The sequence below is a fragment of the Lethenteron reissneri genome, chromosome 8, assembly GCF_015708825.2.
Source record: "Lethenteron reissneri isolate LAM-NWPU_2019-01 chromosome 8, ASM1570882v1, whole genome shotgun sequence".
Lineage (NCBI taxonomy): Eukaryota > Metazoa > Chordata > Hyperoartia > Petromyzontiformes > Petromyzontidae > Lethenteron > Lethenteron reissneri.
Window position 1 is genome coordinate 9603091 of NC_083786.1, and position 15370 is coordinate 9618460.

General features: G+C 51.6%; 1 protein-coding gene across 1 annotated transcript; it reads left to right on the plus strand.

Annotated features, from left to right (window-relative positions):
• Positions 1–1190: 1190 nt before the first annotated feature.
• Positions 1191–13390, plus strand: LOC133360909 (retinol dehydrogenase 12-like). Its single transcript, XM_061579793.1, has 7 exons — positions 1191–1497; positions 5606–5724; positions 7332–7487; positions 8989–9090; positions 9781–9993; positions 11446–11635; positions 12480–13390. Exons 1-7 carry the CDS (start codon positions 1424–1426, stop codon positions 12580–12582), a joined length of 957 nt encoding a protein of 318 aa, XP_061435777.1. The 5' UTR covers positions 1191–1423; the 3' UTR covers positions 12583–13390.
• Positions 13391–15370: the final 1980 nt, after the last annotated feature.

Sequence of the window (15370 nt, forward strand, 5' to 3'; positions counted from 1 at the left end):
ACCCAGGATTGTTTAAGTTTGTTTCCAAGCCACGGCCATAATGAACCACCGGCTCAGACTCCCAAATGACTAGAGCATTTGATTCAATTATAATTCTGGGCGATACCCCCACTAAAACAAAACAAGAGGTGGCATTAGAGAAAGACACATTTTTATTCCAATGCATCGACAGGTCTCCCACCAAGGCGTAATCTTAAAAAAATGTGTTTTTTTGCTCTGCTGTAAGACGTGAAGCCGTCACGTTCACAACACTCGATGATCACTTGTTGGGAGGACCACAACACTGCCGCTGTTCACACAACATCCACCCACTACTACTGGCATCGCACATAATGCTTCTCACTGTATTGCCATTGCAGGCAGCGATGATGATTATAGATCTGAATTGACTTCAGACCAGGAGGATATATAGAAGGAAGAACATTCGGTTATCTGGCTTCACCACCTGCATGTGAAATTGAAGTTGTTGTTCTGCATCGACATCAACCATACGAAAGAAGAAGCCTCAACAATAATAATACTGTAATGATACAGATAGCAAATCGCAACGCGCACAACTATATTTGCTCAATGGGCTTCCCTCTGGAAGTAAATGTATTCATTTTTCTGAGAAGCAAATTGGCGACCCATCAATCATCGCCACACTGCCGACCCCTTCCTGACACCAGCGGCAGGGAGAGAAGGGGAGATGAACGAAGCAAAGTGTCGACTACACCGAGCATCTTCTTGTTTCCACTGATCGTAAAACAAGTAAACCCGTAAAAGCAAAGTTTTTCACTATAAATCCTTTATATGCGTGGCATCGGGGCGGCTAGAGTCCTCTCGTCCTCTGGCTTGAGATGGCTGCCACCTATGGGTCAGATGATTGTCTGGCAGCATTAAACAATTGGTAATTACATATTTTTAAAAAAATTCCCTAAACAGTGTAAAATTTTGGAAAAATTTTACACTGTTTACGACCGAAAGGTTTGCACGGTCGTAAGCAAGCAAGCACGCAAGCAAGCAAGCACGCAAGCAAGCAAGCAAGCACGCAAGCAAGCAAGCAAACTTAATATAAAGGATTTAAAAAGGGGATATAATGAGAGGAGAGAGAGAGCTCTGGATTCAGCAGGACCAATCTCCTTGCAACCCACCGGTGTTTCAGCTCATTTCCGCATTCTGCGCGATTGCGAAAGGCAATTGCCTCTCGCCTTGACACACGCAATGCCTCCTCCCCCCCCCACCAATACGCACACACTCCGAGTGAGCTGGGACATTTCGCCGCCCTGTACTTGGGGAGTTTGAGCTGTTCAAACAAAACCACCACCACCACCCTCCCCAAACACACTCGGACACACAACTCACAAATCCCGCGCGCGCCTCGGAATAACTGGAAGAGAATCATCATCCGCGTCCCCCCGTCCACCACCGCCACTCTGCAACGATGGACGCGTGGACAATTGTGTACGCCACGGTGCCACCGATTCTGCTTCTCGCGTTCCTCGGCCCTCGCATACGGTAAGGGCTCTTGCAACCAACGCGTTCACCACTTCACTCGTCGCCTGTTCCACGCGACACGCGCGCGCATCGTGGGGTCGATCCACCCGCTCGACGATGAACGCGTCCTGCAGTCCCGCGACTGCGGTGTCAGTCATCACCTGTTGGCTGGGCCATGCTTCTTCACCAGACAGGGGAGGGGAAGGGGGGGGGGGTGTTAGCAGAACTCATTCGAATGCCACCAGACGGCTCAAAGTGGTGTAGGGACACTGGGACGCGGCGTGGTGGCGCAAACCACTGCGCCACCGCTCCCCCTCCCCCACGCAGCTGCTGCTGCTCACAGCTCACCGCGGTTACAATTTTACATCGAAATAAATGCGTCCATGTTTTGGAGCGAGCAAGGCTTTTCGAACGTGGATTCGCATTCGACTTGGTGCATTCGTCAACGCATCGCGGGTGGGGGAGGCGGAGTCGGTGGTGCCGTGGTTATCGCTGCGTCGCCACGAGCGCCTGCCTAGGCCGTGCGTGCAGTTCGTGCAGGCGATGCACGTGAAGGATATTATTATTATCATTATCAGAGTTGCTTCTTTTTGTTTGCTTTTTTGACTACTTGTCTTGTGGTTATTGCAAACATGATGCCTTGAATAAAGGTGTCAGTTTTGTACCAGTTTAAAAGGGTAAAAACCTACTACTACAACGTGAAGGATGTTTTGTCATTCGACCACGCTTCAACCACGCGGACAGCATGTGCTTTTTCGCACGCTGACATCCACCAACCAAATGGATTTTGCCTGCCTGGCAGCAGCCTGCGTAGCGAATCCGCTTAGTGCGGTGGCCGGCCCCATCCACGCACGGCGCAGACTCAACAACCCTCTTGGCGTGGTTTTCCGCATTTGCCACGAGATCGGGAGAATTGCGATGGAAGGGGCATTTTTCTCTCTCCCTCGGGCACTTTAACAGCACGTACAGAATGCAACGTCACGGCCGCATGACCATTCACTCGTAAACTAACGAATCTATCACACACTGCTTTCAACACTTGCTATATAATTCGTGCAATAGGTGACAAGCCCTGCCCTTTAGTCAATCCACTGCTGGATGAATGCCTTCTCCCCCCCCCACACCTCCCCGCCGCAAGCTTTCAGAGATTAGCACGGTCGGCTACGTACGGTGCGAAAGAAGTTCAACGTACATCTTATCTTCTCTATACATAACAGGCAAAGTTGTGGGTATGTGTGTGTTCAAAATGTTTAGCGTACTTCCCGACATGCAACAAACTTGAAATTTGCCATGTGGGTACTTTCCAGACTGTACACCATGCACAAATGATAAAAATACACTTTTGTTTTTTTTGGGGGGGGAAGGGGGGGCTCAATAATGCAGATATTTTTTGCACGGCAAGTGACTTGTGAGGTCAAATCTGTCACGTGACCCGCGCATGTGGAAACGTCACGCATTGCAGTGTAGCGGTTAGCGCTACGCTGCGCTACGAACCTGGCGACCCGAGTTCGATTCCCGCTCACGGCCACCACCGGTGACGATTATTTGAACCGGTCCTGGGCCTCCCCTAGGTCGACTCAGCCTCAAACGAGTAACTGGTGTGGTGTGTGAACATCGCCACTGGGAAGACAAAGGCGGTCGGGCGTGGTGAATCCAAGTCCCGTGCGAAGCCGGGTAGTTAAAGCTAGTCCATGATATACTAACATACACACGTGAAGATTGTTTGACCATATCTCTCATCACGCTGGCCTGTGCGCGGGGCGACGATCAGATCCGATTGCTCGCCACTGATGTTAGCCGTTGGCCACGATTCAAATTCTGGTTGTCGGGTGCATTTCAGGGCACACACACACGCCACTAAATGGGTCAATATCCAGCAGTTGATTGACAAAAGGCTGAAATATTATGACAGTATATTACAGAGTCAGCGAAGAGTTCCAGGAAGACTGCGTGTGACTGTTTTATGAGTCGGGTCGGTGAGAGAGCGGTAAGAAACTCAGGCCTTCTCGCACACAACACAAGGAGTACAGACATATTTTGCACACATTCCATCAGCCACACGGAATTCGAATTCTGGTAGCGGATCATTTCAGCAGCATCATTGTGGTTCAACTCAACACAAGCAACAACAGAAACCCCCAAACTCTGGACCGGGTTTGACATTGAGCGTCTCATGAGAAACAAGGACACTGGGAAAAAAGCTCAAACTCTGCACCGATTTTGACATTCGGTGTCTCATGAGAAACAATGACATTGCGTTTTCATCATCAGCAGGCAGCCAGCAGGCGACATGGGAGGTAGCGCCGTTCGCCCAGCTTGTAGAAATCATCGCCACCCCCTGATCGGTGATGCAATCCTGGTCAAACAAGCGAAACCGCACGAATAAACACACCGACAGGCCTTTGACCGAATCGCCAGGAATGTGCTAGATCTTCAGAGCCATGGAGCACCGATTGAGCCTCGGATGTGCCTGGATGGTGGTCGACCGCCGTGCACGGTGACAGATTGTCATCGGCTGCTATGAGCGCTACGAGTGATCGGCCACAAGAGGGCAGTGCACGCAAACATCCATTGTTGTACTCTACTTCTGTGTCCACCCACGTCTAATGCTCCCTGCCGTCAAAACCTGCACTGACCGCTGGACGTGTCAGTAAGTTAAACTCAAGGCCTCACATGGCAATTTGTCATGCTAATCGGACGTAGCTTGAGTCCCAGGGTTAATATTCAAGCCACCAGCGTCTGAACTGGGCCTCTCAAATGTAGTGCAATGATGGTCTAAACCAGGTCACCGATGAGTATGGTCAAGTAAGTCCCATGATCCCCCCCCCTCCCCCGGTGTGGAGAGGCCCTCACCCAGAAGTGCATGTCCAGGCATAATTAGGATTTGTACGTTCGTGGCTCAGTGGTAGAGGGAGCAAGCGGCTTGCGTATCGGAAGGTCGCGAGTTGAAGTCCCACTTGGGGGTTGACTCTGCCCGTTCAACTTTCTAGTGTCAATAAGAAAAAATGGACACCACTTTTGTGGATGTCAACTGCGGTTGGCCTGTGTGTAATATAGGACTCTGCAGGCGATGTAAGTCTCCGTTTGTTCTTTATTGGGTTCTTGTCTCGAACCCGCTGCGTCCACGGTCGGACCCGCGTCTCCTCTGTCGTGCACCCCGCGCACGCGTCGTGTGCCCCGCACACCCCGCAGTGAATCAAGTTGGGCCGCCACGTGTCGCCATCCCTCCTCGGCGCCCGCCGATGCAGACGGTCCAGCCGCCCCGGTAACATCTTGCACTCCCGGCGCGTCGCCCGTCCCTGCGTCGCCTCTGCCTTCCATCGTCGGGAGCGCCACCGCCGAAGATCGTCGTCGTCTTCAGAAGATGGTGCAGGTATGTTCTTTTTCTTGAGATGTTTCGACATCCCGTTCCACTTCTGACTCAAATGTAATAAAGGACTCTGCAGGCGATGTCAGTCTCCGTTTGTCCTTTATTGGGTTCTTGTCTCGCACCCGCTGCGTCCACGGTCGGACCCGCGTCTCTTCTGTCATGCACCCCGCGCACGCGTCGTGTGCCCCGCACACCCCGCAGCCACACCGCTGCTCCGTGTGCCCCACACACTCTAACTCCTCACACCCCGCCAGCTCCTCACACTCCGCTAGCTACTGCTACCCCACCTACACCGCTGGCCGACGGTGCCGTGACTCCGACCACGTGGCAAATGGCGCCACTCCTCCGCCACCACCCAGTGTGGCTCTCCCCTCTTTCCACTCTCTTCCCACTCCCATATCTCTTCCGGCTCTCACCCTATATCCTCCTTCTCACTTGACCCTGACTCCTCCTCCCCGTACTGCCCCTGTCTCCGCCCCCCACTCACCCCGACTCCCATTGGAGCCGAGGTGAGCAGTGGCTCCTCCCACACGCTCCGTCGACCAGGCTCCGCTTCCCCAATACTCCGGCCCGTGTGAGTGGCGCGGAGGGAGCACCCACCCTGTCCTTGCTCGCATTACATATGGATAGACTCATTCCCCCTCGGTAGGAATGAGGAATTTCCAGCAAACGCAACAGGGCTGTGAGTGGGAGATGAGAAAATCACTCTGACCTTTGCCTTTAAATTGTAACTGTAAAGCAGCCTCATTTGTCTTTCAGGCGCTACTTTTCAGGTGGCATTTGCACCAGCAAGGCTCAACTCAACGGCAAGACGGTGATCATAACCGGCGCCAACACTGGCATTGGCAAAGAAACCGCCCTTGATCTAGCCAAACGAGGTGGGGAATACTTCATCGTTTTTTCTCGAACATAGTTCATTCTTAGTTCATTCTGAGTTCTCCATTGTCAGATTATTCGGATTGCAAATTAACAATGCTTGTTCTAGTCCGGTCCATGGTACCTTGTAGTCGCATGGCTCAGGATACGTTGCAGAATCTATTGGTATGCCCAAAGAACATCAGCATGTCAGGGGATGAATGGGTTTAAAAATATATTCATCTGGATTGACATTGGTCAGGAAATTCTTATTTTCTAATATTAACAATGGTAATGTTGTTAGTAATTTAATGGAACACATTTAATCCTAGTTTTTCATGAAACATATGTGATATCCCATTGACAGTGGTGCGTCAGCGCAAATAACAACACCTCAACACGTTCTTCAAAGCAATAAAGAAGAGCCATTTCCAAAACTTTGCCTATCATACAATTTTTACATTTCCTTTTAAGGACAGTGTTATAGACCAATGTGTTGAGTTATAGTTTAGTTTTATTTATATGTTTTTAAAGTGATTTTGAAGTGATGTTTTCTGGAAATAAAACAAACTTTGATACTGGCCAAAAAAAGGTCCCATGTTAATATAAATTGTTTAACACGTAGACTTTCGTGAGCAATACCATCCATAATACCGGTTTTTTTTGGGGTAGATCGCGTAAAAAAAAGTGTGCCGTTAAACCCGCCACCACCCGAAGCAGCCAATGAGTAAGGTTTGTCATGGAAACAGAACGTGCACATTCGTAACTAGTACAGCACACCGGTGTGTTGGCGAGCAAATACACAACATTTACAATCTGAGTACGACGTTTTGCCAGTAATTACAACTAGCATCATCAGGCGGACAGCAAGATTTCTGGCTGTTCACCTGGATAGTAACGAATTGGCACGTTCTGTTGACGTGGCAAACCTTACTAATTGGCTGTGTTGGGTGGTGGGGGATTTAACGACACATTTATATTTACGCGATCTAACACAAAAAATACAACCTACATTATGAATGATATTGGTCGCAAAAGCTTATGCGTTAAACTGATTTGTTTCTGTATTGTTTGATGTTATAACGTTCTGACAGGCCCCAATCAGACGTCTGTGAAACATATCTTTATAGCTCATCAGTTGACTCCAGTATAAATAAATATTCTGATTCTGATAGATCACAATGTGCCTTGAGTACGGACACCACCCGTACACTCGTTTAACTTTGGTTCTTTCGTTAAAGTCACATAGGTATAAAACAAAATAAATTATATCACGACGTTTCGGACGCAACACAAACGTCCGTCATCAGGTGGGACCACAGCAAGAAACAATTGCTCTGGTTGTCCCACCTGATGACGGATGCTTGTGTTGCGCCCGAAACGTCGTGATTTAATTTGATACCTATGTGACTTTACCGAAAGAACCAAAGAGTATGGATCCCTGCAGTCACGAAAACTTGAAATCTAGATTGACCCGTACACTCGTTTAACTCTGCCGATGGCTGGCTCGCTCGCTCGCTCACTCGCTCGCCTCGCTGGCTCTCTGGACCGCCGGCTCGAGTGCCGACGCTCCGCCGCGCCGCTTGCGTACTCACCCACGCTCGCTCACACGCACGCACGCATTGGTCAGGTGCGCGCGTCATCCTGGCGTGCCGCGACGTGGAAAAGGGCAACGCGGTGGCGGTCGACATCCGCGTGAAGACGCACAACCCGCAGGTGCTCGTGCGCAAGCTGGACCTGTCCAGCGTCGCCTCCATCCGCGAGTTTGCCGAGCGCATCAACAAAGGTCGGTCAGTCGGTCGGTTTCTCGGCCCATGGCGGTCAAGTGAAAAATGTCGCAGTGGTTTATTCCGCTCGAGCCATCGTTGAGCCACGCACAACTCATCTCCTCTTTACACTGCCCTGAGCCAGTGGTGAAATTTTCCATATTCGTACGGCGAAGGGGAGTCTTTCCAGAGGACGGTGATCTTCATTGCAAGACCCGCGAGCCACTGGCGGTCCCTGGTGGCTTTTAGTGCAGCCGCTAACGTGCGGCTCCCCGACAATACACAAATGTGAGTCATTTTGTCTTGCAGACAGTGTGACGGCCCTCGCACTGATGTCTTATTGGCTAAAGTGGCTACCCTCTGAAAATTAGTGAAGAACACTGCCATAGGACAACCACCGTTGAGTTGCCTGGAAAATGGCAGCATTCATTTTATTGATACCAGTGGGATGGCTGAGTCACAACCCAATCCGGGTTTGAATTCGCAACCTTCGGACTGCAAGCCACTTGCTCTACCACTGAGCATCCCGGCCGGTTCTATGGGAAGAGACCTTAGCTCTGGTCGTTCATGATTCCCATGTCTGAGATGCTGATTCAGCGCTGCTGAGTTTTTGTTTTGTCCATGGGTGATTAAACAAGGCACTCGAATAGAGTTAGGCGAATGGTCTCAGTTCAGTTATCAATCGTCTTTTCCATCGCCATGATCAATCCAATGCTGGATGACGGCCTCCACAAGCCGTTGCCATCTGTCACGGGCCTGCCTTGTAATGATCCATCTGGAACCTGCACATGGGCTGACCATGTGCAGGTTCCAGATGTGTGTTCCGTTACCAGTGATTTTATTGTGCCCTTCATTTGGCTCAATTCCAGCTCTGAGACTGACAAATAATCGGTTGGACCGTCGTTCAACGAACGTTACTCCCAGTGGTAAAGCAGGTGGGAAACACATTCCTCCTGCGGAGGGAGCTGGTAGGCACGTTGGGTTGGTCAGTCAATGGCCAGGGTCAATGGCGGCGTGGTGTATTCCGCAAATATGCCCGACTGTGAGGGCGGGCACAAGCCGGCGTGAGTAGGTTAAACGTTGAGTTTTATAAGGACACCACGGGGTGACCAGCCCCTCCCTACCCAGCCCCACCCCTCCCACCCCCCATCCAGCCCCATCCTCTCCTCCCCACCCAGCCCCACCCAGCCCCTCTCTCCCCACCCAGTCCCTCCCTGCACGACGGACACAATAATCCCCTGTGGGCTGGTGTAACCAGGTTACTACCAGTAATATCTACCACTTTACCGTGTGAAGCAGAGGTCACGTGAACGACCTTCACAAGTAACTCTGTGATGTCCATTTCACAACGGCCATTCTCCAAACGCAAATAGTTGCGCAGCTCTCAAGATATGTTTCCGAATGGATTCTCAATCTCACGCCACGACACCGATGAATTAAATTGGCGAGACAAAAACTTTTGAAAAATATACAACTCGCACAGTGTGTCTGATGCTGTTGTTCCTTTTTTTTGTCCTGCAGAGGAGGAGAAGCTGAACATTCTGATCAACAACGCGGGCTTGATATGCCCCTTCTCCAAGACGGCCGAGGGGTTTGAGATGCAGTTTGGGGTGAACCACCTGGGTAAGGTGCCGTCTCTCCGTCAGCCCCTGGCTCCGGCCTCCGCTTGCCCAAACCTCATTCGTTACGTCCGGCACGTTCGGAACGATTGGTTGGGATTTTTTCTTTTTACGTAATTTTACTTTCAATCCAGACCTTGCAATTAAGTTTTATGCAAGTTGTGTTTAATTGTATGTGTTTGTTTAACTTCTTTCGCACCGGACGTAGCCAACCGCGTTAATCTGAGGTGCAAAAATTTAATCATGCTTTGAGAAATTATGAATGAGTCTTCACATTCAAGAGATCTTCCTGCCTACAAAACAACTTACCTACTACCTGAAAAATAACCTATCCACCCACTCACCTATCTCCCTGGCCACTTGACCATCCACTATTCCACCCACCTATCTACCAAATCACCTACAAACCTACACATCCACAAATCCACCCCCCTCCTTACCTACCTATTAAATAACCCATCCACCCACACACAACATGCACCTACTACCCATCCATCCAACCATCCCCCCACCTGCCCACCCACCTACCTACCACCAACTTACCTCCCTATCAAATCACGCATGCACCCACCTATCCACCCAGCTACTACCTGCCCACACACTGACCCGCCCCCAACCGCACGAACCAAACCACCCAGCTGTCTCGATCGACCCATGCGCGTGCATCTTCTATGTTGGCGTGTGCCCTCCGTAGGTCACTTCCTGCTGACTCACCTCCTGGAGGACCTCATCAAGCGCTCGGCGCCCGCGCGCATCATCAACGTGTCCTCCTTCGTACACGCTTACGGCAGCATCCACTTCGAGGACCCCAACTACGAGCGGCGCTTCTACAACCGGCACAGCGCCTACTGCCAGAGCAAGCTGGCCAACGTGATGTTCACCCGCGAGCACGCCCGGCGCCTCAAAGGTACCTCCGCCGCCCTGTGTAGCTACCTGCCTGCCTACAGAGGCGCTCACTCGCCCACCCAAGTGCCCGTCCACACGTCTACCCACATGGCTACCTGCCTATCGAACTACCTACCTACCTACATCTCCACACGTACCACACCTAAGCACCTACCCAACGATGTCTCCACCCACTCAACAACGCACCGACACGCACCCATGCATGCACCCACCAATACACACACTTATTGAATAATGTACTCGCCTACCCACGCACGCATACAGCTGCCCATCCACCATTTGCCACAAAGCGGCAGTGACGTCACCACGGCATTTGTGCCAGGCTAGTCGCCCTTTGAGGCCACTTGTAGTGCTAGTAGGAGGTCACAAAACAGACCCAGGTGTTATGGGTTGACTGAGAGGACTCGCAGATGCGCAATGTTGTGACCATCGCTCCTCCGCCATACATTGGAGGGCGACTGCCTCCACTTACCCAGTAGCGTCCTTCACGAGCCTCCTCCATACACAACACCTACACTCAGCCACGACACCCACTCACCCAGCCAGACACATACCCAACAACGTACGTATTGTCTGTACGAATACATATACTATACAGACAGTGCCTGTGTGGAGACAGTGCGAGTGCAGAAACAGTATGTGGCCCAGTGGTCACGAGGGGTAATTACGGAGGGGGAACCATCTGGGAAGTTTGGGAATGGGCTAGAGGGTTCGAGAAAGGGGGCGTCGCCGGGGGCAGAGTGAGGGCCACGCCGGGAATAAAAGGAGGTGAGAGGCGAGGTTGGGGGCTGCCGTGGGATCGGGGTCGAATGTCTCCACGCTATCCTGTCTTCATGCCGTAGCTGTCTTCGCGTCGTCGCCGCTTGCGTGCCATTCCTGGCCCGAGTTATCTGTGCGTCATCTCTGGCCCAAGATATCTGCATGAAGTGCCCTAAATAAGAAATAAAGAAACCTCTGCAGTTCGGGTCATCCGAGAATCATTACACATGTGTAGAGGAGTAAAATGGGGACGTGATGTCAGGTGTGCCGTTCAGTGCGATGACGTCACGTCTCCTAGGGTACTTAAGGGAGACCCCGTGACGTAAGCGGGGTCACTGTGGGAACGGGTAGAGTGAGGGAACCAGGGGTAGAGAGAGGGGATTGAATAGTGAGTCTGGGCAGAAGCCGGTGGTAGCCGTAGAGGTGCTTTTCTCTCCGGTCGTTGGAGTCGGCAGAGTCCCCGATCCGACACGAGAGAGACCGGAGCTAGCCGGCAGGGACCCAGACTCAGAGTAGGACCCCTAGCCCCTGGGAGTTGTGTTATTAAGCTTGAATAAACCCTCGGCGAAAGCCCATAACGCTACCTCCGTCTCCGAGTGCGTCCGTGGGAGCTTCTCTACACATGTATACAAAATGCGTTGAAGCGTCTCGTCGTAGCTGCCCGCCGCTGTCTCCGATCGCGCTCCTCCGCCAGGCACGGGCGTGACGGTCAACTCGCTGCACCCCGGTTCAGTGATGACCGACCTGCAGCGCCACGTGGGCGTGGTGCGCGCCATACAGCGCATCCTGTGGCCGATAAGCAAGACCCCTGCGCAGGGCGCCCAGACCAGCATCCACTGCGCCGTGGCTGAGGAGCTCGCAAACGTCACCGGCGTCTACTTCAGGTGTGTGTGTGGTGTGTTTGTTTAAGTGCGTGTCTGACACAAGTGCTGTGGTGACTTCACTGGCACTTCATGGCGAATGATGATTGTTGTGCGTGTACGTGTGTGTGGTGGTAAGTGCACCGTGCTGCAAAACCGGCAAGGGGCCCCGAGTTTGATTCCTGGTTACGACCAACATCAGCGCAGATTTAAGAGAGCTACCTCTTGAGACCCCCTCTCCAGGTGACCTCTGTTCCACAATAGTCGGCAGCACTCACCCAGCTGCTCTGCACATGACAGCAGTGTTCAGTGCATGGCAGGCAAACCGACACTTTAATTTCCAGATACTTTAGATTTGGAGTTTTCGTGACTGCAGGGATCCATACTCTTTGATTCTTTCGGTAAATTCACGTAGGTTAGAAGAAAACAAATAAATGAAATCACGACGTTTCGGAGGCAACACAAGCTTCCGTCTTCAGGTGAAACCGTCACAGCAAAATTGCTGCTTCCAAAACATCGTGATTTAATGTTTTCTTTTAACCCACGTGACTTTACCGAAAAAACCAAAGAGTATGAATCCCAGAGGATACTTTAATATGCCCGCACCTCCATTTAGCACAGTTGGCTACGTACGGTGCAAAAGAAGTTCTGCATGCATACATACAGGTGGAATATCAAATGTGATGGGTGTTTTTGTGCATCCATTGGTGAAACGTCAACCTCGCCGCACTCGAGAACCTTTGCTTGACGACAGACGGCGGCCGAAACGTCGATTCGGATCCCAGCATCTCAGCGGTCCCGCTTGAACTCTTGACCTCTTAGCCACCCCGGGCACCTCCCAACGTTGTCCGTGTTGCTTCCGTTCCAGCGACTGTGCCCCAAAGAACGTGTCATCCCTGGCAAGCGACGACGCCGCTGCCCAGAAGCTGTGGACCCTCAGCTGCAAGCTGCTGGGGATCAAGTGGAACTAGGCAGGGGGCTCGTACTGATTCTCCCATTTTTAAAAAGGGTTCTACCCTGCCGGTAGATGTGTAATGAGAGAGTGCGATCCAGTGGGTGTAACTGGATACAGGCACTATTATGTAATCAGCATCCAATCCTAAGAGGGAATAACATCTTGGCCAAAAGTGACAGACGGAGTCGAGAGAGATGCTTCGGGAACCATCGGGAAGGTTCCACGAGGGGGTGTGACTAGAGGCGGAGCCTAGCTTCACCGGGGAAAATATGAGCAGGGGCAGGGGAGGACTCGTGGTTGGTGCGGGGAGCCTGGGGTCCGGGTAGGCCTTGGCAAGGTAAGGTAATTGTACCCTTTTTACCGGGTAAAAGGGTAAAGGTGTCGACATGCCAAGGGGTAAGGGAAAAGGGTAGGGTAAAAGGTAGCCTCGTTGCTTTTTACCTTTTACCTTACCTGCTAAAGGGTAAATGGTAGGGTAGAGTGATTGTATTGTGGTAAGGTAAAAGGTCGGGTAAAGGTAGGCTTTTTGTTTTTACACTTTTACCTTACCTTGCTGAGGCCTAGGTCCGGACTGCGTCGCTGCTCGTCACCCCCTCTCTTCGCGTGGCCGGTTCTCCCCAGTGAAGCTCGCCTCTTCTCCCCGGCACGCCACCAGACAACGGCAAGACCGGGGGGGGGGGGGGGGGGGGGGCGGGGGGGGGGAGCGGAGCGAACCTCGCTGGTGGACCGGAGAGAGACGCCTCGTCCATGGCGTTGTGAGAAGGGAAATTACCCGCAGAGGGAAGGAGAGGAATTGTGCAGTACTACAGTTAATAAAGAAGCACTCTTGCAACTCTCGCTGTGGAAGTCGTTTATTACAGATACATTGAATCACGTGTGTAAGAATCAATAGGGGGTGCGGGGGGTGGGATTTTGTTTGCGCACTGCTGCATAGCTTGAAGGCATTGATGCCTCAGCTCTCTCTCTGTCAATCCGTCGTCTTTATCGGAGGGGCCACTATAAATCTCCAATCCGCTTGAGGCTTTCGTACAATGTGTTGGTACTAGGGCGGTGGTTCTCAACCTGTTTGTTATTGCAGCCCCTCAATCAAGACCAGGGTCCTCATGCCCCCCCCTCACCCCACTCGTGCGCTTGAACATCTCTATTGGTGTCTTGTGTTAGGCACGTGCTGCACGTTGTGTATCAGCGGCACCGATGTTCCCCGCGCGAGATTCGACACTTTTCCTGCACGGTGTCCATGCCGCAGCCTGCCCCACCACTTCTCCCCCCCCCCACTCCACCCTGGAAGGCTTTCCTCGGGGTTGAGAACCGCTGTCTTGTGGACTCCAAGCCTGCAAGAGCGAGGTGGGCTCACAAGAGGGCAGTACAGAGCCCCTAGCAGACAGCCAGGAGCCTCCTGCCAGGGCCCCAGAGGTCGCAAACGGTTACCCGTACCCTACCCGATACCCGGCTACCCGAACCCGGCCGGGTATCGGGTAGGGTACGGGTACCCGATTGCGACCTCTGGGATGAAGCCATGTTGCAGGTGCGGGTAGGTTGATTCTAGGAACTTGAATTGTGAGAAGAGACAAAACGTTTGGAAATGAGTAACAAATGGTTACTCGCCAGTGACTCACGGCCTACCCGTACCCGATACCTGGGTAGCCGGGTATCGGGTAGGGTACGGGTATCTGGTACCCGGTTGCGACCTCTGCAGGGCCCTCAGTGTCTCGTAACAGCAGAACCGCTGCAGCCAACTCCGTTTACCTGTCGAGGCAGCACCATCCAATGTCAATCGGGACGCCGCGGTGGGAAGAAGAGAAGTTATCTCCCCCTTGCCTTTGTACGCAGGAGGTTGTGGGTTCGATCCCGGACCCTGTTGTATCTTTGGAGTCCGTGTGATCTCTCCCTCCCCCCCCCCCCCCCCCCCGTGATGATTGCGTGGATTGTTCTCTGCGTTCCTCCACATTGAGAATGAACTCGCATTGATATGATTTGGCTGCCACTATAAATTCCCACGTGATGATTATATCAGCCACTTGCTGTAAGCTATCTGAAACTAGCTAATAGCTCAGTGGGCTTTACCTTGTAAAATTAAATAGATTAATATCACCACAAACAGTGAAGCAACAGTCAATTTTACCACCTGCTCACGACCTGATTTTGTCACTCCACCTACTTTTAGAATGCAAGGTCGACATTTTTACCTTTTAAGTTTCATATTGGTTACAAGAAAGGACATTAAGAGTGTGGTCATAAGTCAACATGTCCGCTCAAACTTAACCTTGAGCCAGTGGTGGACATTCCACATTTCTGTGGCAGGAGAGAGCTCGTCTTTAGGACAAGATTACTGCAGCCCAAGGCTACAACACGTGGTAGTGACAGGTGGTCGCAAATTCAAGCATTATCCCGGCTCAGGCCTGCTCGTCTTCTTACGAGATTGGCAATCGATGTTCGTGTATGGAAATAATATTTTAAAGGTGACGAAACAATCTCTAATAAAACAATGACATCGAAGAGGAAAGACCTTCATGTAGCTGTAGGTCGGTGTGGTCTGCTAACCCCTGTTTCAGGCACCCACCCGAACCATGACGATAGCACCCACGTATACAACGGCTAGGGGAATTGGACTATGCAACACGCACTACCGCCATGCTCAACGTTAAGTTGTTTATTCTGAACACATTTCATTTACAGTATGCATGTATTTGTTTGCAAATGACCCACTATCAGAATATACGCGTGGTTTATCCAAACCTAACTAAAGGTGACGAAACATTATACATCAACAGCTTTTCGCGCACATGCTGGTAATCTCTCCGATG

Coding starts and splice junctions, on each gene's coding strand:
- LOC133360909 (XM_061579793.1), top strand. CDS start 1,424: ATGGACGCGTGGACAATTGTGTACGCCACGGTGCCACCGATTCTGCTT. Junction 5,725..7,331: donor CCTTGATCTAGCCAAACGAG/GTGGGGAATACT, acceptor CGCATTGGTCAG/GTGCGCGCGTCATCCTGGCG. Junction 9,091..9,780: donor GTTTGGGGTGAACCACCTGG/GTAAGGTGCCGT, acceptor TGCCCTCCGTAG/GTCACTTCCTGCTGACTCAC.